This window comes from Oncorhynchus masou, chromosome 6, assembly GCF_036934945.1.
Source record: "Oncorhynchus masou masou isolate Uvic2021 chromosome 6, UVic_Omas_1.1, whole genome shotgun sequence".
Lineage (NCBI taxonomy): Eukaryota > Metazoa > Chordata > Actinopteri > Salmoniformes > Salmonidae > Oncorhynchus > Oncorhynchus masou.
The window spans coordinates 51,008,186-51,033,484 of NC_088217.1; the positions used below are offsets into that span (position 1 = coordinate 51,008,186).

Below are 25,299 nucleotides of genomic sequence, written 5' to 3' on the forward strand. Positions count from 1 at the left end.
ATTAGAATAATACTCAACATGCTTTTCAGTTGTTTATTTTTACATATACATTTATATATACTTGATTTAGCAGGCACTCTTATCACACCATAGTCCTATCAGACTTCTAATACCAATGCAGGGTGAAAGGGAGACACAAAATGCAAACCACAAAAAAAAGGTATATAAAAGTATTTTGTATTTTGAAAATACAAAATACAGTATTTTGAAAATACCAAATATCAAAATACATTGGAGTGTAGCCCAATGTAATTCAAATGACAAAATACGAATTTCAAATAAATGTAACAGAAATACTGCCCATCTCTGCCAAGAGGAGTGATCAGGTTAACCTCTAATCTAGTCCTCTCTGGCCTGCTCCCTCCTTAACACATACTCTACTCATATCCACATCCCTCCAAAACATTTGTCCATATAAGGTCAAATGCCATGAGGATAATAGGAGGATCCCCCTCGTCTTGTACAGTGTTCGACAAACAGGATCCATTCATCACCAGGCTGAACACCGTAAAGTCAGCAGTCCTAGGGGTTCCCAGCTCCCACCCTCAGATCCACATGATTTATGGCCATAGGGAGAGGCTGTGTGAAGTACTGCCAGACGATGACCAGGGTAGTTCTACCGTACATTCCCAAAACAATTACAGTAACTCAAATTACAGTAACTCTCTCGTCTGTAAAGATAGTAGGCTATATGTTCTCCAGTCTTTGAGAAGACAAGCACTTCTAACAAAATCCTAACCACAATAGGTTCCCCAGATCGTAGATTGTTTTAGATCTCTGAATCTATCACAGATGTGAAAACACACATACAATAACAAGTCTATCAAATCAACCAACAGGTGGGCGCTCAGAGCACTGACCTGTCCCCAGGAATAGGACCTCGTAGCTCCCATCGGCAGCGGCCACCTGGTCCACGGTGATGGTGGTGAACTCATAGTCCACGTTGTTCCGGACCACCAGGGGGCGCTTGTGTATTGGGTATACAGCGTGGTACATGGTGGGGTGGTTCCGCATGAAGTTAATCACCTCGTCTGGGTAATCCTTAGTGGACTTCATGTTGGGGGTGAACGTCCCTCCGGGACACTGGGTTTAGAAAGAGGGCAGAACCAGCCATGTTAAATGTATTATTTAATTGAATTTACAAATATATATATATATATATGTGTGTGTGTGTGTGTGTGTCACCCTCTGCATGTCACTCACCGTCCCAGGCCGAGGGTAAGGGATCTTCCCAGTGTAGGCCACCCACTGGTAGTTGGGCCCCTCCTTGTGAGCATAGGGTCCATTGAAGACCTGACGGATGTCAGCCATGGAGTAGACACACACTGCTGAGCCCTTAAACACTGACCTGCAGGGTAAAGGGATGAGGAGGGTCAGAAACACGAAAGGGGAAAGACAGCTTTAGGAGACATGGGATTACTACTCACTCTGCGAGCAATTAGCTACGTTCTCCCGCTCATAGAATCAACTCGCATCCCAACTCAGAGACACGAAGCAGGCGTACTCCAACATTACGATGCCGCACAAACACTCTCCACCACAGACAGGCTGTCTGACACACTGACATGCAAACACCCACACACAGCCAAGCTAATCATCTCTCCTGTGCTGTGGTGGGTGTACAGTACAGCATTATATTAGTATCTTCCGTCGAGGGCCCTATCATTAGCGCTACAGTAGTTCTGATCAACTGGGCTTTAAGGGGGGGATTATTGCGAGTTAGTATTGAGGCCTTGGGTGAGTCAGGGAAACATATACAGTACATTAAAAACTGGATGGCTTGAGCCCTGAATGCTGATTGGCTGACAGGCGTGGTATATCAGACCGTATATCGCGGGAATGACAAAACATGTATTTTTACTTAACTAATTACATTGGTAACTAGTTTATAATGGCAATAAGGCACCTCGGGGGGGGGGGGGGGGTTGTGGTACAGTATATGGCCAATATACCACGGCGGCTAAGGGCTGTGTCGAGACTTTGTGATGCGTCATGCCTAAGAACAGCCCTTAGACGTGGTATATTGCCCTATATACCACATCCCCTCGTGCCTTATTGCTTAGGTATCTCACAGAAGCCAACGCAGACACACATACAGTACAGCCGTGTTTATTATGACTGGGCGTGAGTGTGAGAGCGAACTCTCCGTGTGTGCATCCTCCACTCAAAATCTCCCGCTGTATATGCTGGGGCAGGAGCCGCGAGCCGATTCCTTGACTCCTAATGCTGTGCTGCTGACTGATGACTTGTTATCAAAGCCCAGCTATGTGGGAACACAGGTCAAGACTCTCACTGGAGAACCCCTTCCCGACCGACTTCCTCCTCTGCCTTTTTAGTGTGCAGAGCAGACTGTGCGGAATAGGCTTTTTCAATAACAGACCGTGTTACAGAGGCGCCTTTGGGCACAATGAATATTGATGGGAGACGGGAAACCACGGGAGGAAACCCCCCCCCCCAAAAAAAACATCTATTCTACACGTCCTTTAATGGAGACAGATACTTGTGGAAATGCGATTTAATTAAGGGGGGACACAGAGGCACACAGTCCGTGACTCACCCTGAAACTGAGAACACGCCATAGATGACAGGATTCTTGGTGTCCTGAGTTGGCTGGATGAACACGTCCCCTGTTAGACAAAGCGAGAATTACACATTACCAAAGGTGGCACTGCAAAATGTTTTACACTCTCACTGTACAATAACAGTACGAAGGACTCTGGTAAAGCAGTGGTAATCTGAGATAAACATTGAAGGATGGAGTCTATTCTCTTCTCTCTCTCTTAGTTAACCCGGAGGCTCTATTATTCCACCTGGGATTCCTGAGCAACCAGATCTAATTCAAAGCGTGACATACGGACAGTTACTACTTCCTGGACAGGAGGCGGGTTCAAGGGGAAGCCCTTTTTGGATTGGACAGCACAGCAGCGGTTAGTTAAGTCAGCAGGTTTTCCGGCCACTGTGGGGTCCTGAATCAGAACGCTTCCAGAGCAGACCCCAATTCCTGGGTCTCAGAGGGGGAAGGTAAGAAATGGAGATCTGTGGGGTAACAAGGCTTTAATGGAAGCCACATGCTTCCCATGATCCTCAGAGTTGTGGTAATTGGACCCTGTATCCTCCAATGGTTTAATGAGCGAGAAGTGAAAGGAAAAACAATTTAAAAAAAGAGGGGAACATTTAAATCAATTTAGAGTCGACTACCTCAGTTGAGAAGTGTAACACTTCAGCCCCTTGTTGGAAACACAATTCCAGGGTAAATGTTTTCCATCGAGAGAAAAAGAGTGAGGGGAGGAGAGGGGGAGGGGGGGACATCGGCTGACTCTTTCAAGGACAGGGAGAGTAGATAGGATGTGTTAACCCACAACCACAAGTCATTGGAAATGCCAATCACTAAGAATATCTAATGATTAGATGAAGCAGGAAACATTATACCCTCCATTTATAACTCTGGAACCTCTGTCATGTGCATTTATGAAGCCAGACATTACTAAGATATTGAGCCTCGTAGATATCAAGCAGCTCCACGCCCTGAACTTTTCAAATAAATCTCTGGGCAAAGATCAAGTTCAAATGGAAAATACTCAAAGAACAAAACAGCAGGTTTCTCCAATCACACACTCTCCAAACCCTTCTGGATTCAAGTTGAAGAACAAAATGTTACTGCCCAAGGCCTTATCAAGCCTTAAGAGTGTTCTCCCAAAGAATGAACTTTAAGAGTTTTAAACCACCACTCCTTATTTTTCTAAAGAGAGATGGCCCCTAATAAAAGCTGTAGCTATGACTGAGTTGCATTGAAATGATGTATGTAATCATCACAAAGAAAATCATCCCTTTTTTATTGCCAGGGTAAGAGAATGACAGGTAAAGGCCGTGAACGAGAACGGGAATTAACTTTTGGTAAACGGGAGAGGAATTCCTAACACATCTGACGCCAGTTTGACAGCCCTCCTGGCTACAAGGGGGGGGGGTGATATCAAGAAAATTTGGAACAAGTTGCATCATTGGCTTTTATGTTGGATCTTTTTTTGATGTGTCATAGCAGACAAAGACTCCTTGAGGCTCACTGAGTATCTAAAGTCAGCACATTGTTCGTGAAGAAATACCACATCTGTGAGAGAAACGCCATTATTCTGCAATGTGTATGTACACAGTATGGTGTTATTAAAGACCAATAAACCTACTGCACCTTTCATTTTCCCTATGAATGCCCAAAACACAATTCCCATTCATATCACGAGGAAGTGCAGTATAATATACAGGTAACTGACAAAATAAAGGAAACACCAACATAAAGTGTCTTAACAGGGCGTTGGATCACCACGGGCCAGAACAGCTTCAATGCGCCTTGACATAGATTCTACAAGTGTCTGGAACTCTATTGGAAGGATGCAACACCATTCTTCAACGAGAAATTCCCATCATTTGGTGTTTTGTTGATGGTGGTGGAAAACAGTTACTAATACACACACACACACACACACACACACACACACACACACACACACACACACACACACACACACACACACACACACACACACACACACACACGCTCTCTGTCTGTCTGTTCGTCTGTCCGATGACGGTCAGATGGTACTGTATATATGGTCTCTACCCTCGGGACCCGTCTGACTGCACAGCGTTACAACAACAAACAAATAAAAACCACACGACTCCCTTGGTGACACAGAAAAAGATGTATTCAAAATGTCCGCACAAAAGCCCATTGCTCAAGAACGACGACTACGAGAAAAAGAACGGCAGATGATAAACAACTTTGACTGTCGAAGGAAGGGAAAGAGGTGGCTTCTGAGGTTTTGCCCTTTCTGTTATTATAAGGAACTATGAAATGAACCAGAAACCAAATGTTCCTTTCCCCCCATTACACTTTTGAAAAGGCAATAAAAAAATAATTTACTCTGACAGAGACACTGTCTGGAAACCTGCAAACTCCGTCTTCCTTTTCAGAGTCTACTGTACATACAGTAGTTCCAATGATGGCCTGGAAAGTTTACTCCCATCTCTGCCCTCACAACCCCCTATCAGCCCCCCCCCCCACCCCCAACCACCCTCTCAGCCCCCCTCTTACCACCCCCCCTCAATCACCCTATAAGCCCCCCCCCACCCCCCAGCCTCCTCTCACCACCCCCCCTCAACCACCCCCTCAGCCCCCTCTCACCACCCCCTCAACCACCCCCTCAGCCCCACTCTGAACCCCTCTGCTATAGGCTGCCTGATGGTAGTGGTTGTGGGAAACCAAACCACAGACAGACGTGTGGTGGGTAGCTAAACGTTCAGGGGTGACAAGCCTAGTATGACCCTCACTGAGAGTGACCCGGACTGCAATTGACCTGCAGATGGGACATTTACATTGACAAAGAAATTAGTACGAATTGCTCAACATAAGTGTGTGGTTTGGGTAGACATGTGGTATCAAAACTGGTCATTCACAGCCCTCAGGCTAAAGCTAAAATGAGCCTCCACTGGGCTATAGTATAAAACAAACATAATCAGTAAAAACAAATTGACCTGCAATAAAACAAAATTAGTTGTTGTGATTTGCATTTGACTGTCCTACTAATAACTAGTGTTCATAATCATTTCAAGGAGAGCGCTCAAGTCTCCTCAGAGTCCGACCTCCACAGCACAGCGCATCACACTAATGTTTCCCTGAGACGGTGAGCCACCAGTCATGTGAGAGGAGAGATGTGATTGACAGGCAGGAGTGACCCCTGTAACCCTGCAAGGAGCTCCCCCCCTGGCTGGTTCAGAGACAGACCGTAAAGCCCTGCGCTTCATTACCAGTCTTCCCCAGACACCTCCACACACACACCTCTACCCTCAGCACTTCCACTGCTGTCTGATTGAGCCAACCTGAACCCAGACATGCTTATCATACAGGAGCGATGTTGATGTCTAAAGCAAAACAGGCTGCAAGCTGGGTGGGACAGCGGTATCTTGATCACTGCAGTACCTTCCTCAGAATTCCCCTTTCCTTTGGTTTACAAGGGCAGAGAAGAAGAGTACAATGTTTTTACAGACCCATCGTTACAACATTGGAGCAGTCATAAACGCTTTGCCAATTTCCTTTTTTTTGGGGCGCTAAATCAAACTATACCAGAAAGGAAAGCTGAAGACACGGTATATGTTAAAACAAAATGGAAGAGTTACTGTCTGTGAGAAATCCCTGTTTGACTACGGTAAAGGTCAGCAGTAACCCTACGTACAGGAGACTCTTGTTTTCCGACTATACCGGTCCCTTGGTCACATAGGAGCTTTCATTCTCCAGGTAGACTCTCGTGTAAGATCTGCTCCCACAATGATGGAATATTGGACAGCAGAATCCCAGACGCCACAATGTCACAGAACTCTAGAATCCAGACACATGATTCCTGTACGGGCGGATGTGTGTCGAACCAGAACACACACACACACACACAGTGTCCGTTTCAAAGCCCAAACGAAACAGGAGTGCACTTTGAAACGGTTCAAAAGAACTTAGATGTTACAGAGATATCACAGTATGATTGCAGAGTGGGGTCTGAATGGATGGTTGGTCATTTTACATGTTGTCGCTTTCATGTGCGGCTGACTATGTTTAGTGTTTAGAAGATGAGGGAGCAGAGGAGTAAGACAGAACTTGAGGAAAACTGGGAAGTTAGTGCAAGGGCTCGGACACACCAATAACGTTTGCTGGCCGAGAGTACTTAGCACCTCTGAACAGAGTGCCGGTTGTAATTTGATTAACGAGTGCGCACCGATTGAATCGCATGAAAATGTTGTCAGTCAGTCAGCAGTGGTCTGTAAAACACAGTGTGTTGAACAATCGGTAGACGAACACCAGAACCACAGTCGGTGGGATGTGTGCGAGCCTTAAGAACATAACTTAACAATTGGGTTATACCACTGTTGTAAAAATTCCGCCTACTTACGGAGCTCATCAAAGTGGGTCTCTATGCCGTCCACTCCAGGAACCGAGCAAATGAGTCTGGCCTTCAGGAAAGTGCTCCACTTGTTGACCAGACAGCAGTGTCCACCATCATCATTCTGCAAGGGGGGGGGGGCAAAAGGCAGTGTCACTCACACCTGACCCCTACACAAACACCACAAGTGGACCGGTCCAAAGATCCAAATCAACAGCTGTTTTAGACAACTAGCAGCCAACACTAGTTTAGAGAGAAGCCAAGAGTAAAACCATCAGCTGTGTTTCAGTCTGTCTGCCCCATCTGTTGTGGACAGACGCCAACCCCTGCAGAGAGTAAAGGGAGTGAGGTGAAACGTGTTGACAATTATTCCCAATCCAGAACTCCTTGTACATTACAAAACATCTTCTAGACTTGTTGAACAGAGAAAGTAGGAGTTTGAGAGGCAATGTTCAAGTGGAAAAATCAGAGAATGCTATTTGTGCCACAATTTATATTGGAGTAATATAACAATCATCATTCAAATCCAAAGTTATATTCCATTATGTTGTAGCTTTTATAGTGATGCACTCAAAATTCGATCAAGTTGTGTACTTTTTCTACCATGTATTTGTATGTGTATCTATGCCAGTAGTGCTATGTCTAGTGGGAGTTATCAGAGGACAGGGGCTTAGGATCCAGACACAGGCAAGAACCAGCGTCCCTAGGGTCCATTACGAGGCGTGCAGCGAGAGGGGGAAGGCTTGCACACAGCCCAGGGTCCCCCTCTAAGGATAAACAACGTACTGAGTCACGGCAACCACTGGGACATACATACATCATTAGATAAACATTACCCTGAGTGTGTATGTGTATGTTTGCGCTTATGTGTAAATACTGGAGGCCAAAGGCAAACTCTCCCACTCCAACATTTTATCACAAGGGGACAACAGCATTCCCTTTAGTTTGGGTTTCTTAGACTGCTCATTGGCTGTTGAGGAAGGGGGGGGGGCAGGGCTGTGTTGTTTTATGTCCGACTGTGTTGAATGCTAAGATACATTCATGGTTTATGCAGAGTTTCCAAGGAGACCCCTCTACTCTGGGGATGTCTCAGTATCATTAGTGGCAGGGTACTGGGTTCGCAGGGTCAAAGGTGACAATATGAGGCAAGGGTCAAAATATGACCTATTTCACGTTCTTATTAACTGTATTTTTTGCAGATAATTAGTTACAGTATGTGGTTATGATGGCCACTTACCAGACAGATCCTGCCTATCCTGGACTGGGCCATGGGGCTCTGGCCCATCTCTGAAGCCTTCTCCCGGAAGAAGAAGTAGAGCTTGTCATCGTTCTTCTCAGCACTGTCTGGAATGAGGTGTGCCTTGATGAATGTGGGATCTGAAAGACAGAGAAAGTGCGAGAGAAAGAGAGAGAGAGAGAGAGAGAGAGAGAGAGAGAGAGAGAGAGAGAGAGAGAGGGAGAGAGGGAGAGAAAGAAAGAGAGAGGGAGAGAAAGAGAGAGAGAGAGAGAGCGCTGATAATGAGACAGATGCTAGTGAGAGTCAATTGAGGCCTAAATTTGAGCTCATGTCACTGCTGTACATTCCAAATATCCCTCATTATTCTGACTCTATGAGCACAATATGGCGTCAACCTCTCTTCTCATGCTGGCTCACTGATTGGGGCACTGCTGGACACATCAAATAAACCCGGTCCTCCCTGCTGCTACAGAGACACAACCCAAATGGGGGCAGACCCTGTGGAGGGTGGGGAACATTAAGCCATATTGGAAGAGCAGGATGTCCTAGTGTGGCCCTGGGGCTGATGAACAGGACTCAGGAGGGGATGGGGTATGCCTCCTGCTGGTAGATGGTTGGGGGAGGCAACAGGGTCACTTTGGAGAACTGCCTGGGACCCAGCCCTACTCTGAAATAATCAAAAGGTGTCAACACTGACCTCCCAAACCCACCCACCCAGCCAGCAGAACTAACGTGTACAGTCTCGTAACTTTAGACTATGGAGAATAAGAGACCAGGATCCAACAAAGAGCAATCCATACATGATGAAATGGCATTAGAACAAACCATCGATGACTCAGCCAAAGCACATACAGCATGTGTCGAGGCTGACGCATGTCAGTGAGGAGAAACGTTTCCTTAACAGTTCCTAGAAAAGGCACTCGGTGAGATGAGTACAGGCATTACTGGTTTGATGTGATAGGCATTGTTGACTTTCTAATGGCTGGAACAGCTAGAGGCTTGGACCAGGGCCATATATACAGTATGAGATAGGTACTGTGAGACAGCACCGGAATGTAGAGACTGAGGAATCGATTGATACACAACGGAAGTATAAAGACAAACGCCATAGAGAGATGATGTTTGTCAGGATGAGACATTAGACGTTACCATTTAACCATTTGGAGTTGTATTGGTCCGTCCTCATGGCTGTCTGTTTCCCCAGAGTACGGAAAATGGACGCGTCTGTCCCCATGAAGTCAATGTAGACCCCCGCGTAGAGCTCCCCATCTGTCAATCACACACAGAGAGAGAGAGAGAGAGAGAGAGAGAGAGAGAGAGACAGAGAGAGAGAGAGAGAGACAGAGAGAGAGAGAGAGAGAGAGAGAGAGAGAGAGAGAGACAGAGAGACAGAGAGAGAGAGAGAGAGAGAGAGAGAGAGAGAGAGAGACAGAGAGAGAGACAGAGAGAGAGACAGAGAGAGACACAGAGAGAGACAGAGAGACAGAGAGAGAGAGACAGAGACAGAGACAGAGAGAGAGACAGAGAGAGACAGAGAGAGAGAGAGAGAGAGAGAGAGAGAGAGAGAGAGACAGAGAGAGAGAGACAGAGAGAGAGACAGAGAGAGAGAGAGAGACAGAGAGAGAGACAGAGAGAGAGAGAGAGAGAGAGAGAGAGACAGAGAGAGAGACAGAGACAGAGAGAACCCACTTTTAGCCATAATGTGACATCTGAAATGTCTTTATTCTTTTGGAACTTTTGGAAGTGTAATGTTTACTGTTCATTTTTTTATTGTTTATTTCACTAAGTGTTTATTATCTATTTCACTTGCTTTGGCAATGTAAACATATGTTTACCGTGCCAATAAAGCCCTTAAATTGAAATTGAGAGAGAAGGGGTGAGACAGAAGGGGTGAGAGAGAGAGAAAGAGCGAGAGAGAAATCAATGGGAAGATCATAGAAAGACAATAACAAAGTGGTTGACAGGAAGGAAACCACAGGTGATTAGTGACTACAGTCCTTTGTTATGGAGATATGGCCCTGTTTTCTTTAGGGCAGGAACACACTGTATCCCTCCGCTCACCATAACCAACAGTAGCCCTCAGCTGGTGGCCAGGGTCAGGCTGGACAAAGAGGAGATAGATCCCAGGGTAGACACTGGGGACCTGGGGCAGGATGTGAGGATGTGGTCATTGGCGCAGGTCATGCTAACAGTGTGGGGTGGAGACCTGGGAAATGCCCACCCCCAGTTGATTGTGGCTGAGTGTGAGTGAGCAGGTGCTGCCCCAGTATGGGACCTGTTTAGAGAGTTGACAGATCTCCCTAAAGACAAGACAGCATTTTCCTTCTACAATCGGATCAGATTGAACCTCTTCACCATAGCGACCAAACACAACAGAAATATTGGGGTCAAGAGAGGTACATTGAAATCTATAACAGAGGAATTCCTTGTTTTAAATTTGTGTGGTACAGTATGACTCTGGCCACATTGTAGGTCGGTTATATAATAGCTGAGTTGCTGCAGTAAGTGGATGCTTGGTAGTTTCACCCAGGTCAGCTCAAGGTGTGGGCTGACCGGTGGTGTAAAGTACTTTAGTAAAAATACTTTAAAGTAGTATTTAAATGGGTTTTGGGGGTATCTGTACTTTAATATTAAGATTTTTGTCAACTGTTACTTTTACTTCTCTACATTCCTAAAGAAAATCATTTACTTTTTACTCCATACATTTTCCCTGACACCCAAAAGTACTCATTACATTTTGAATGCCTAGCAGGACAGGATTCACACACTTACAACATCAAGAGAACATCCCTGGTCATCCCTTCTGCTTCTGATTTGGTAGACTCGCTAAACACTAATATTTTAATTGTATATCATGTCTTGTATTGGAGTATTGGAGTATGCCCCTGCCATCTGTAAATAAAATATAAAAAATTAAAATTGTGCTGTCTGGTTTGCTTAATATAAGCTATTTGAAATGATACTTAAGTATATTTAAAACCAAATACTTTTAGACTTTTACTCAGTGGTGTAAAATACTACTTAAGTAGTTTTTTGAGTATCTGTACTTTACCATTTATATTTTTGACGACTTTTTACTTTTACTTCATTACATTACTAAAGAAAGTAATGTACTTTTTACTCCATAATTTTCCCTGACAGCCAAAAGTACTCGTTACATTTTGAAGGCTTAGCAGGACAGGAAAATGGTCCAATTTATGCACCTATCAACGGAACATCCCTGGTCATCCCTACTGCCTCTGATTTGGCGGACACATTAAACACATGTCTGAGTGTTGGAGATAGCCCCTGGCTATCCGTAAATAAATAGAAAAAAGAAAAAAGTTCAGTCTGGTTTGCTTAATAAGGATTAGCTCCTTTTTTCAATTTCTGCCTAAAATGACATACCCAAATCTAACTGCTTGTAGCAATGAAATATGTATTTTTACCTTTATTTAACTAGGCTAGTCAGTAAAGAACAAATGCCTAGGAACAGTGGGTTAACTGCCTTGTTCAGGGCCAGAAAGACAGATTTGATTCTTGTCAGCTCGGGGATTTGATCTTGCAACCATTCCATTTATAGTCCAACACTCTAACCACTAGGGTACCTGCCGCTTTTGATGCCATTTGAAAATAAACACTTTGAAGTTTATGGAAATGTGAAAGGAATGTAGTATCTTTCAAATGCAAGAGAAAGGCCATAACGTGTTATTCCAGCCCAGGTGCAATTTAGAATTTGGTCACTAGATGGCATCAGTGTATGTGCAAAGTTTTAGACTGATCCAATGAACCATTGCATTTCTGTTAAAAATGTTGTATCAAGACTGCCCAAATGTGCCTAATTTGTTTATTAATAACTTTTCATGTTTAAAATTGTGCACTCTCATTAAACAATAGTATGATATTATTTCACTGTAATAGCTACTGTAAATTGGACAGTGTAGTTAGATTAACAAGAATTTAAGCTTTCTGTGATAAGTCTGTGTCCTTCTTGTTACTTACAACCTCATGCTAATCGCATTAGCCTATGTTAGCTCAACCGTCCCGTGGACTGGACACCAATCCCGAAGAAGTGTTAATGTAAGGAATTTGAAATTATTTATACTTTTACTTTTGATGCTTAAGCATATTTAAAAGCAAATACTTAAAACAAAACTATTACTCAAGTAATATTTTGATGGGTGACTTTCAATTTTACTTGAGTCATTTTCTGTTAAGATATCTTTACTTTTACTCAAGTATGACAATTGGGTACTTTTTCCACCACTGGGGCTGACATAGGAGGTCACAGAGGGGGGTCATGCGTAGTGTCACACAACTCTGGGTGGCTGGGAGGTCAGTGGAGTCAAGCCAGAGAGGAAGAGGTCAACTGCCAAGTCTGACCACCTGCCTTTAAGCTGCTGACAACACCAGACCACCTACTGATATGAGACCTTACATACCCATGCTTCCTTTACCCGTTAAGAATGTTCAATCCAGCAAATAACTTTGCAGTACACTCTTTTTGATTGTGACAATAATGTGACAATGGGACAGTTAACATCACCACAGGGTAGCTGCACATGAAAAGAAGCAGAAGTATTTGAATTAACAAGCTCCAGAGTGTGACTAGCCAATGGTGCAGTAATAGCTTCCACAAGGGTTGGACTGACCACAAACATTCCTTGGGGAAGAGAGGAATAAACCTTGACGGGAAACAAACCTTTTGTTTCCATAGAAAGACATTGAAGTCTTCCAATAATGGAAGAACTGAGCTGAGAGAAAGGAGATAAATGGGAACTTACTGATCAAAGCTGAGACGCTGTTGAGTTTAGGGTCGTAAGGACATTTGCCTTTACCCGAATCCACCTTGCCCGGCTCCAAACGGAAGATATATTCCTGCAATAAACAATAAAATATGTAAACTACCATTCATTATTCTGTCATTTCCATTGAGAACACAGAGCAGAGTTGATCAAGGCCTTATAGAATTTGTGTATTTCAAGTTTTCACATACTGTAGTCCTGTGGAGGGAGATACTGACACATGGATGAGGATACATTGGGAGACCAGTAAGGGCAACACCATGAAGTGACGGGCAGTCTAGAGGTTGGTACACAAATGGTTTCTGAGCACGTCTCTCAAATGCTGTTTTTGTACTGATCCAGATGTTCTCTCTGCGTCCACACGACAAGCGGTGCCAGAGCAACACGTCTGACACCAGCAGGCTCCTGAAGAGCTTCGATCCCCAAGCCATAAGACTGCTAAATAGCTACACGGACTATCTGCATTGACCCTTTAATTTCTATTTTTGCACTGACTCTATGCACACTCACAGGACCCTACACATTCAAACACACACACACACACACACACACACACACACACACACACACACACACACACACACACACACACACACACACACACACACTTCAATGGCTCCCACACATATCACGCACACACATTCATACTGACTCTTCACACGCGCGCGCGCACACACTCTTCACGCGCGCGCACATGCACACGCACACACACACACGCTCACGCACACGCACACGCGCACACACACACACACACACACACATATCATATCCTGTATGCTGCTGCTACTCTGTTCATCATATATCCTGATGCCAAGTCACCTTGGTATTGGTATTGGAACTATTTCTATTTCTTGTGTGTTTTTGTTCTTACTTCCCTTTATTTTGTAATACTACGGACATTGTTTACTACATTGTGGCGAAAGAGCTTGCAAGAAATACATTACTTGAAACTATGTAAAACACACACTCACACATCCGTATTAGCGCTGAGCAAGGGAGTACGACGCGTACAAGGCCGGGTTATCGGCGTGATGGAGTGCTTGAGCTAAAATATGCAGAGAGCGATAGAAAACTCATCCACCATGCTCCTAGTGTTAGTGATGCGGAGGATAGCTCAGGTCTGCGAGCCAGGAGGACATTTTTAGCATCTGTCTCAACATCGTGTCAAGTAGCTTGCTGTACTACTGAGGGTTGGTAGTAATAATAATGATATATTAGTTCAACATTTGTGATTGAATGTAGAGCATGTGATTTAGGCACGGTAATGGAAAACCTAAACAGATTGGCTTTCAAGAAACATGAAACGTAAATGCTTTCCTTTTGTACCTAAGAAGAAAACTTAGCTGACAATTAATTATCACATGCCAAAAAATGCTCATTACACACGTCAGGATTACATATTTGACTAAAAGGCGAGTTGGACAAATACACTTCCCCCTCCCCCCAAAAAAGACTGTTTGCAGACTGTTTCGAACTGAAGCTAGGATGCTATAGTTGGACTGTGTTCTTATACCCTGGTGTCTATGGTTCCACTTGACGTAGCTTCAGTACATACCCTCCCTGGATGGCTCCCATGACACATGAAGGCAGTACATTTACAAAGCATTCATTTGTTTTCCAAGCTACCAGGGTGAATCAGGATCTCTACATTTGTAAGGAGTCCATTTATTGCAAACTTTTGACAGTATATATTTATGGCCAAAGTTATGTATCTTCTCTGACTTGTTGTGGTACTCATTGGAATGGATCTTGCCATTGTCCTCCACCACACATGTTTTTATTGCATGCCTTTGAATGATTTGGCTAATATTAATATGTAACCTACCTCTCAACATTCTAGTAGCCAAGATGAATTATAGACCAAGTACAGTAAAATCCCTTTTTTTTAAAGTAGGCCTTTTGAGGTCACAAAAATCAAGTCATATTGGATGCTAGTGAATGTAAAATACTGGACTCTGTTATATTAACCAACTTAACCTATGAATAAAACAGCTCTACTATTTAACTGGGATCATAAACACTTGAATCCAAATCTCTAACACCTTATTTCATCCACACCATAGTCAGCTGCGTCCATTTTGAATCTCAGCAGGAGGAACATGATAAGACAGGGCCTCTAAGACCCCAAATGGGCACCTGACCCAGGACCAGGTTCTACAGTAGCCTCCCCTCGGCCCACGGCCCACCTTTGGCTCCACAGGCCCTGCCGTAGTGGTGAAATCTGCCGCCCGGTTGGTCCTCCCTCCGGACTGGGCCGCCTGCAGGTAGTGGGCCTAAAAAAAGAGGACACGTGCCACGCGATTACCACGACGGTCGCATCGGCTGCACCCAACCGGAGTCCCCAAAACCAATGGAAAATTCAGTGAAAATTCAACCGAAGAGTTGACCAGGAACAGAACAGAAAAAGCTCAAAGAAAGACCCATAACTGTAAAAAAACAAAAAAACATGACCACAACAGAAGAAATTAGTTTGGACTCCATGAGGAATGTAAAGACTGACAGAGGTGAGAGAATAGAACCCAAAAAAGTAATAAATCAGAACTCTAGTAAACCGCGCTAGAGAGTTCAACAGAGAGTTCAGTGATGATGTCATGTGCATAAATCAATCTGGATTAGTATCAGTACCAGCCTCTATCTAGGTTGCCAGATACATGCAGAAAACATGGTATGTCATGCACGTGCACACATAGCCAAGGTTCAGCAACATATACAAGACAAACGAGACAAAGGTGGACCCATTTAGGTGAAAAGGAGCTCAGAGAGAAAAAAGGACAATGGCGGGAGTGATCTCAGAGAAGGCGATGTGTAGGTCGTATCTGGAAAACCTTGGTTAGCTGTCTAAGGACTCAACACGTGCGAGGCCTTTGGAACGAACACTGGGAGAACTCCCAAAACAAATGGTTTCTGTTTACAGCTCTAATTTTACCCAAGGAAAACCTTTACAGTACAAGTGACGTAGCTAGCGGATGAATGACAAGGGGGCGACTGGCCTGTACATTAAAACCCAAGTCCTCCAATTAAACGCTGAGACTAAACAGGCGGGATAGCAACAGTAAGTGTGCACTGGGGACGGCAGCTGCCGAAGCTCTGATGTCTGCTGGTCTATGAGGGACAGAGGGAGGAATGGAGGGATGGGGAGGGACGGGGGGTGAGTTACAAGGCCGGTGATGGATGAGAGGCTCCATCAGTAATGATGGGCTTTCAGAGCCTCCCAGTCAGGCCAGAACACTACACATAAACAGGTGAGGGGGGAGAGGAGACCGCCGCTAGAGGGGGGAAATAGTAGCAGCTGTTTTAGACACACTTTCAACGTGCTCTTCCCATCGGTACTATAGCTGGCAGTTAGCTTCCTATGGTGGACGTTAGCTGCCTCACCAACAGGATCCACCACAACAGTGTGACACAAAGTCCCCGGACAAAGGAGAGTTACACATCTGTGGAGAGCTCACTATAAGCCTTTCTCTGGGTTCACAAGACCATGGACAGAGCGAGTCAATGTGAACAGGGGAGCAGCAAATGAGCGGCGGAAAGGAACAGACCGTGACAATGACAGACGAGGTGGGATGATTGACAGATCTGACTCTGAAAGAGGGGGAGTTCAGGGGTCAGTGTCACCATAGTCAGATACATCTTGTCTCTGGTTACCTGGGACCTGCGTCCGCGGTCCACATAGGTGCAGACGGGGTTGTAGGCCCCTGTTCCACACACGTATAGGTGGGTCCGGTTCCACGGCTCGATCAGACGGATGAAGTTCCCACATTCCCCCTGAAAGAGAAAATCAAAAAACGTTAACAATAGGAGACGTTCAGGCCTTCTGAGAAAAACAAAATGTCAAATTGATGATTAATAACCTTCAGCTAACCACCTCAAACACCCTCAGCTACCATTTTTGATTGATCTGAGTCTGGTGTTTGGCTGCAGTACTACTCCCTGCTGGCTTTCTTTATTGGACACACACACGCACACACTTGTACACGCACGCTGGAACACAAACACACACAGAGTCCGGCTTTAGAATAGGACAGGTCAGCGGCCCCTTCTTGGAGGTGCTGGTAATGAGAACAGATCTGTGCCTCTACGATCTGAGGCCCCTAATCTCACCTACCAGCTGTATGGAAACCCAGTCCCCGTGCCTTAACCCCAGCCAGTCCCCTTGCCTTAACGCCAGCCAGTCCCCTTACCTTAAACCCAGCCAGTCCCCTTACCTTAAACCCAGCCAGTCCCCTTACCTTAACGCCAGCCAGGCCCCCTGCCTTAACCCCAGCCAGGCCCCCTGCCTTAACCTCAGCCAGATTCCCTGCCTTAACCCCAGCGAGGCCCCCTGCCTTAACCCCAGCCAGGCACCCTGCCTTAACCTCAGCCAGGCCCCCTGCCTTAACGCCAGCCAGGCCCCCTGCCTTAACGCCAGCCAGGCCCCCTGCCTTAACCTCAGCCAGGCCCCCTGCCTTAACCCCAGCCAGGCCCCCTGCCTTAACCTCAGCCAGGCCCCCTGCCTTAACCTCAGCCCCCCTGCCTTAACCCCAGCCAGGCCCCCTGCCTTAACCCCAGCCAGGCCCACTGCCTTAACCCCAGCCAGGCCCCCTGCCTTAACCCCAGCCAGGCCCACTGCCTTAACCCCAGCCAGGCCCCCTGCCTTAACCTCAGCCAGGCCCCCTGCCTTAACCTCAGCCAGGCCCCCTGCCTTAACCCCAGCCAGGCCCCCTGCCTTAACCCCAGCCAGGCCCCCTGCCTTAACCCCAGCCAGGCCCCCTGCCCCCAACCCCAGCCAGGCCCCCTGCCTTAACCCCAGCCAGGCCCACTGCCTTAACCCCAGCCAGGCCCCTTGCCTTAACCCCAGCCAGGCCCCCTGCCTTAACCCCAGCCAGGCCCCCTGCCTTAACCCCAGCCAGGCCCCCTGCCTTAACCCCAGCCAGGCCCCCTGCCTTAACCCCAGCCAGGCCCCCTGCCTTAACCCCAGCCAGGCCCCCTGCCTTAACCCCAGCCAGGCCCCCTGCCTTAACCCCAGCCAGGCCCCCTGCCTTAACCCCAGCCAGGCCCCCTGCCTTAACCCCAGCCAGGCCCCCTGCCTTAACCCCAGCCAGGCCCCCTGCCTTAACCCCAGCCAGGCCCCCTGCCTTAACCCCAGCCAGGCCCCCTGCCTTAACCCCAGCCAGGCCCCCTGCCTTAACCCCAGCCAGGCCCCCTGCCTTAACCCCAGCCAGGCCCCCTGCCTTAACCCCAGCCAGGCCCCCTGCCTTAACCCCAGCCAGGCCCCCTGCCTTAACCCAGCCAGGCCCCCGGCCTTAACCCCAGCCAGGCCCCCTGCCTTAACCCCAGCCAGGCCCCCTGCCTTAACCCCAGCCAGGCCCCCTGCCTTAACCCCAGCCAGGCCCCCTGCCTTAACCCCAGCCAGGCCCCCTGCCTTAACCCCAGCCAGGCCCCCTGCCTTAACCCCAGCCAGGCCCCCTGCCTTAACCCCAGCCAGGCCCCCTGCCTTAACCCCAGCCAGGCCCCCTGCCTTAACCCCAGCCAGGCCCCCTGCCTTAACCCAGCCAGGCCCCCTGCCTTAACCCCAGCCAAGCCTCCTTGCTAGCCACAGTAATACAGGATTACACAGCTAGGGCCAGTCCAGGCAGATACGATCTCTGTGAGTGCTGCATGCTGTCCATCTTGTTGCAGGAGAAAAGGATGTACCAACCATCCTCAATGAGATGCGTGTAGAATAGGGGATAAGCCATTTTAGCATAGCTAACCCAAACAACATGACAGATGCACACCAGTCAATTCATTTCATTGTGTGTGTGTTTGTGTGTGTGCGCATGTGTGTGTGTGCACAGGTGTGTGCATTATTCATTCCACAGTTGTGCTCCCCCCAAGAGTGCGGTGTGCATGATTGCCTTTGACCTCTTGCCTGAACTGACATCCCCTTTGAATTGCTTTTGAATTGTCATCATCTGTCATTCCCTAAAGAGGGGCCAGGTTTGCCAAGATGTCTACAGCCAATTTAATATTTTATTATTATGGTGTTGGAATTCCACCCCTCTCTCACATATGCCTGCACAACACACACACACGCACACATGCACACATGCACGTTAGCTCATACATGCATATGCACACACAGGGGCCCATACTATGTAACCAAAGGCGGTGAGATGTGTGGGTCAGCGAGCACGTTTAAATGAACATTCCAGTAGGATAAACAGAGGCCTGGTCTCTCAATACCAGCAGGGGAGCACGGTTATTATCCAAACCCCCTTTCACCTCTCCACCATACCCCATCCTGCATGCCACTGCCCAAATACACGCCTTAGGGCTGTGTGTGGGGGTGTCGACATGTGTGAACAAATCAACAGAGAATTCAGAGGAGGATCAGACCTTGATATGGATTTAAATGGTGCTCTCAGGTCCACGGGGGGCTTTTGTGTGTGTGTGTGTGTGTGTGTGTGTGTGTGTGTGTGTGTGTGTGTGTATGTGTGTGTGCGCGCGCGCGCGTGTGTAAAGGTACCTCTGAAACAGATGTGGTTAAACAGGAGCTTTAGCCTCCAGCTACAGTCCTTCACACCCTAACGGCCATTTTAGCATGATTCAAAGGGGTAATGGTAGGGTAATGTTGGATAAGGAATGAATGATGTCAACAGCCCAACTAACCCAAATGTCACGATGGTTGAGAGAGCACAGTACTTACGTTGGTATCCTTCCCCGACAAAACACACTCTGTCTTCCTCTGAGGAGCCACAGGCCAGTGAATCTGAGAGAGAAAGGAAAGAGCTGGTTAGTTTTAATGCTTCACTATACAGCCGGTCTAGGATCAATGGTGGCTTGGGGCGTCTCTTACTATGAGCGGCTCCTTGTTGATGTCGTGCAGGTCCAGGGACAGGATGTAGTCCTTGCTGCCCACATACATGCGGTCGTGGTCCTCGTCCATACGCAGGATACGGTAGTCTGTTGAGTTGAGCAGGAAGGAGAAGTGGTGGGCAGTGCCAGTAGATCGCAGCTCTAGAGAGAGAGAGAGAGAGAAATAGAGAAATAGAGAGAGAAATAGAGAGAGAGAGTAGCAAGAGTGAGAGTGAGAGAGAGAGAAATAGGTTTAATCACTGTCGTGGCCGTAAAGTGCAGCATATATACACATTGAGAAACACGTGTAGCCCACAGAGTGTTTCACCCACCGAGCAATTAGCCTTTATTGGGAGTCAGTTCAGGGCAACACAATCCTAGAACTGGCACAGGAACTTCACAGTAACAGTCTTTTGCTTGCCAAAACTCTGAAAATACTGTTTCTGGAAATGATATTTCCTCCACATAAAGTCATGCCAAACATATCCAAGCACACACACAAAAACAAATGTTGTACCATACCATGCTTAGAGCAACTTCAACCACTCATAAAAACACGCTCCAAATCTAGACCTCCGACACCCCCACTACCCAGCTAACATCTACAGTAGCTGTGGTGGAGCGAGCCTGCTACTCCAATCTGTTGTTTGGAGTCAGTTGTTCTGTATGCAATACGGACCTTCACAGCCTGTTATTATGGTTTTGGTGTGACTCATAGTATAGAAATGTAATATACACATCCCAAACGTGACACACAAAGAGCCTTTCCATAGACGTTTTCATTCTGTGTAAAAAAAAGTCCAATTTAAAAGGTGCCCGTCAGGCTGTGGGTGATGCAAGACTAGCAGGGAAAGGACACTATCTGTTCCGCTGTAACGTGGGAACTAAAGGAAAGCACACTCAGAAAGAAAACGCAACCTGAGTTTGCAAGAAGAGTGTTTCGGTGTAAATTGCCATGCTGCACAATATCATAAGCCACCATAAACCTCATAGCCTGTCTGAGAGGTGGGGGCTGGGAGGGGAGAGAGAGACAGAGGAGGCTGAAACATGGGAGCAGACAGCCTGCGTGCCAGATACCGGCTATCATCTCTGATCTGGCCCTGGTAATGGAAGACTTGTAACGTGACTCCAGTCCTAGTGTTCTAGTATTGTAGGGCCACCTGTAGAGAACAGCCCAGCTGAATCCGGCTGCCGACACAAGGAGAGGAACAACTTCTTTAAAACAAAAATGATCACTTTAAAAAAAAGAAACATTCTGGCCACACCACAGTCCAATATTACACGTAGCTTCAAATGTCATGTGAACTCATCGTAATGGTTTTTAAACAATCTGGAAATAAAATCTCTCGCAAATGACTCATCTCTGCCGTTAATGGCAGATTGCTGCCGGGGATTAGTGTGTGTGCGCGCGCTTCTGTGTGAGATCAGCGGGCGTGAGGGCAGATGGATGGGAGGTCTGGGACACAGAGTAGAACTTTATCCCTCTCCTCTTGCCATTAGTTTCAGCTAATCTGGTGTGGTATGAAAATGGCTCCATTAGAGGTTGTGAGAGAAGACTTGAGCTGGGCGGGAATCTGACAGACAATCTATCTCTCTCCCTCAAGGTGGGCCTTCTCTCTCCGTGCAGCTCGGGAAAGTTGATCCAGCACTTGGATCCCGAACGTCCCAGAGGACACCACGATGGAAGTCCTGTTCATTTTCCACTCCAATGGGTGCAGACAAATGACCCGCTGTCCTCTGGAACTTCTACTACATCTCCAGAGCCCTCTCAACTCCCCTGCACCGAATTGTACGCTGCATTGAATCGAAAGGAGAAAGCTGGAGACGGATTACTCTCAGTAAAAAAGTCCTCCCCACAACAGCTTTAGTGAACATCTGTCCATGTGGAAATAAAAGTGTATACTATTGTGTTTACCCAGATGGGAGAAGTGATTAAGTGAGCTGGGGAGCTCTCCACTGCACACAGAGACACAGGAGATGGTGTAACTGTAATACTGACATGGGCCCACTGGCAGAGAGCTCCTCAGCTGTTAACGTGGTGAGCGCTAGCTTCTGTCTTTTGGAAACTCTGTTACGGTATTGTTATGGTTTAGCAGGTGTGATCTAGCCACACACAGAGGAGATGGTGATATATAGTGCAAGGCGTCTTCCCTTTCTCCGCCGGTTAACGTGAATGCACTTCCAAACACATGCACTAACCCTCACTAACCATAACCCAGACAGACAAGAGCACCCCTTCCAGAACAGATACAGAACACACGCACGCAATGCACACGCAAGCGCACGCACGCACGCACACACACACACACACACACACGTACACACACACACACACACGTACACACACACACACACACACACACACACACACACACACACACACACACACACACACACACACACACACACACACACACACACACACACACACACACACACACACACACACACACACACACACACACACACACACACACACACACACACACATTAAAAGGTCATCTCCCTTCATAAACACCCCAGTCTGAGCAGCCCTGTGTTGTTGTCAACTCAGGTCATCAGCAGGCGGGACACCAGCCAGCCAGCCCTTCCTTGCCGTGCCCAGACATCACTCCCGTCCCATCCCGTGGTGCTGCTGGCTGGAGCACCGGGCTGAGGGGATACTGGAGACGCTGAGTTCAGAGGACAACCCGTCACCAGCTGACATGTGGCATTCATCACCTCCGCGCTGAGATTAGCACTCAGGGTCATTTGAATGGAACCACTGCAGCTTGCTTGCTCTGTTTCTAACACTTGACTGCATGGGGGGGAAGTTAGGCAGTGCCAAAGTCCCTAGCAAGTCCAAGGTCATAGGAGAGACACAGACACAGACACAGACAGAGAGGCAGACAGACATAGGAATATTACAAGTGACAGGGAGACATCCATCACAAACCTTATCAGTCACACCAGCCTCAAGTGTAAGTCTGTCAGGACATCTCTCAACTGCCTCTCTATATTCCAATAACTTGTCTCTCAAAATCTTTTTGATCAATTTCTATAATTTCTGATGTAGAGCATAGAAATCGTTTAACCCTTAGTGAAATAGCTCAAGTTTAGCGCCCAGACAGAGATAACTTAAGACCAACAACCTACAGATATAGAACTCTGAATTTGGCTGCTAAGAACACTTGTATTCTCCAGCTGGCAACAAAGAAGAAACAACATTAACTGTAACAGATATTGAGAAACCTACAGAGAATGTTGAAATAGCAGGACACTTAATATCTGCACATTCGGCTTGAGTCCGTCCCCTACATAGTGCACCACCTTCATAGCGCTCTGGTCAAAAGCAGCGAACTACATAGAGAATAGGGTACCATTCGGGATACACAGTAGCTACTCAGTGGAGCTTCTAATTCAAATCCCTAATCAGGGCAACATAAACTCAGCAAAAAAAGAAATGTCCGCTCACTGTCTTCAGTTTAGTTGATTAATTCAACTATTTTAACTCTTTTGGGATAGGGGGCAGCATTTTCACTTTTGGATGAATAGCGTGTCCAGAGTGAACTGCCTCCTACTCTGTCCCAGATGCTAATATATGCATATTATTATTAGTATTGGATAGAATACATTCTGAAGTTTCTAAAACTGTTTGAATAATGTCTGTGAGTATACCAGAACTCTAATGGCAGGCGAAAACCTGAGAAAAATCCAACCAGGAAGTGGGAAATCTGAGTTTTTCAAAGCTTGGCGTACCGAATACACAGTGTCTATGGAGTCAAGTTGCACTTCCTACGGCTTCCACTAGATGTCAACCGTCTTTAAAAACTTGTTTCAGGCTTCTGCTATAAAGGAGGGGCTCATGAGGTCTGTTTGAGTCAGTGGTCTGGCAGAGTGTCTCAGGCTCATGATGCGCACTCCTGACAGAGTTAGCTCTCATTCCATTGCTTTTCTTCAGACATAGGAATTCTCACGTTGGAACATTATTGATGTTTTATGTTAAAAACATCCTAAAGATTGATTCCATACATCGTTTGACTTGTTTCTACAACCTGTAATGGAACTTTTCGAGTTTTTGTCTGAACGAAGTGCACATAGCTCATGAAGATGGATTACTGGGCTGAACACGCTAACAACAAGTGGCTATTTGGACATACATGATGGACTTTATGGAACTTTATGGAACAAATCAGTCATTTATTGTCAAACTGGGATTCCTGAGAGTGCCTTCTGATGAAGATCATCAAAACGTAAGTGAATATTTATAGTGTTATTTCTAACTTCTGTTGACTCCAAAATGGTGGATATTTCTCTGGCTGGATTGGGCACTGATCGCCGTTCTCAGATTATGCTTTTTACGTAAAGTTTTTTTGAAATCTGACACAGCGGTTGCATTAAGAAGTCTATCTTTAATTCTGTGAATAACACTTGTATCTGTTATCAATGTTTATTATGAGTAATTCTGCAAAATCACCAGATGTTTTGGAATCAAAACGTTACTGCACATAGGGCACCAATGTAAACTGAGATTTTGGGATATAAATATGCACATTATTGAACAAAACATACATGTATTGTGTAACATGATGTCCTATGAGTGTCATCTGATGAAGATCATCAAAGTTTAGTGATTCATTTTATCTATATTTCTGCTTTTTGTGACTCCTATCTTTGGCTGGATAAATAGCTGTGTGTTTTTTTGACTTAGCTATGACCTAACATAATCATATGTTGTGCTTTCGCTGTAAAGCATTTTTGAAATCGTACACAATGGGTAGATTAACAAGATGTTTATCTTTCATTTGCTGTATTGGACTTGTTAATGTGTGAAAGTTACATATTTCCCAAAAATATTTTTGAATTTCGCACGCTGTCTTTTCAGCAGAATGTTGTCGAGGGGTTCCGCTAGCGGAATGCCTGCCCAAGAAAGGTTCAAAAACAAGCACACATAAAACTTGAAAAAGCCATACATGCACATGAATAAAATCATTGAGGATAACACACAATAAAGTCTGGGACTTCTTCACATTGTGGTTCTCATTGTCAAATGCGTTTATTTTCAGCAAACTTAACAAGTGTAAATATTTGTAGGAACAGGATTCAACAACTGAGACATAAACTAAACAAGTTCCACAGACATGTGACTAACAGAAATGGAATACTGTGTCCCTGAACAAAGGGTGGGGGGGGTCAAAATCCAAAGTAACAGTCAGTATCTGGTGTGGCCACCAGCTACATTAAGTACTGTAGTGCATCTCCTCCTCATGGACTGCACCAGATTTGCTAGTTATTGCAGTGAGACGTTACCCCACTCTTCCACCAAGGCACCTGCAAGTTCCCAGACATTTCTGGGGGGAATGGCCCTAGCGCTCACCCTCCGATCCAACAGGTCCCAGATTTGCTCAAAGGGATTGAGATTCGGGCTCCTCGCTGGCCATGTCAGAACACTGACATTCCTGTCTTGCAGGAAATCAGGCACAGAACAAGCAGTATGGCTGGTGGCATTGTCATGCTGGAGGGTCATGTCAGGATGAGCCTGCAGGAAGGGAGGAGGATGTCT

The 25,299-nt window shown here is 46.2% G+C and overlaps 1 protein-coding gene across 3 annotated transcripts in view; it reads right to left on the bottom strand.

Annotated features, from left to right (window-relative positions):
- LOC135542238 (semaphorin-3F-like) overlaps positions 1 to 25,299 on the bottom strand; it is a 76,190-nt gene that overhangs the window by 3,393 nt on the left and 47,498 nt on the right. For 2 of the 3 annotated variants that reach the window (XM_064969052.1, XM_064969053.1), the window contains 11 exons: positions 19,759 to 19,919; positions 19,609 to 19,671; positions 16,587 to 16,706; positions 15,128 to 15,214; positions 12,921 to 13,014; positions 9,307 to 9,426; positions 8,158 to 8,297; positions 6,930 to 7,044; positions 2,558 to 2,627; positions 1,204 to 1,348; positions 861 to 1,083 (listed from right to left, as the gene is read on the bottom strand). In XM_064969052.1, the coding sequence (XP_064825124.1) occupies positions 861 to 1,083; positions 1,204 to 1,348; positions 2,558 to 2,627; positions 6,930 to 7,044; positions 8,158 to 8,297; positions 9,307 to 9,426; positions 12,921 to 13,014; positions 15,128 to 15,214; positions 16,587 to 16,706; positions 19,609 to 19,671; positions 19,759 to 19,919 (1,338 nt within the window). The remainder of the gene's footprint in view (positions 1 to 860; positions 1,084 to 1,203; positions 1,349 to 2,557; positions 2,628 to 6,929; positions 7,045 to 8,157; positions 8,298 to 9,306; positions 9,427 to 12,920; positions 13,015 to 15,127; positions 15,215 to 16,586; positions 16,707 to 19,608; positions 19,672 to 19,758; positions 19,920 to 25,299) is intronic. The other variant, XM_064969054.1, reaches the window with a different exon arrangement.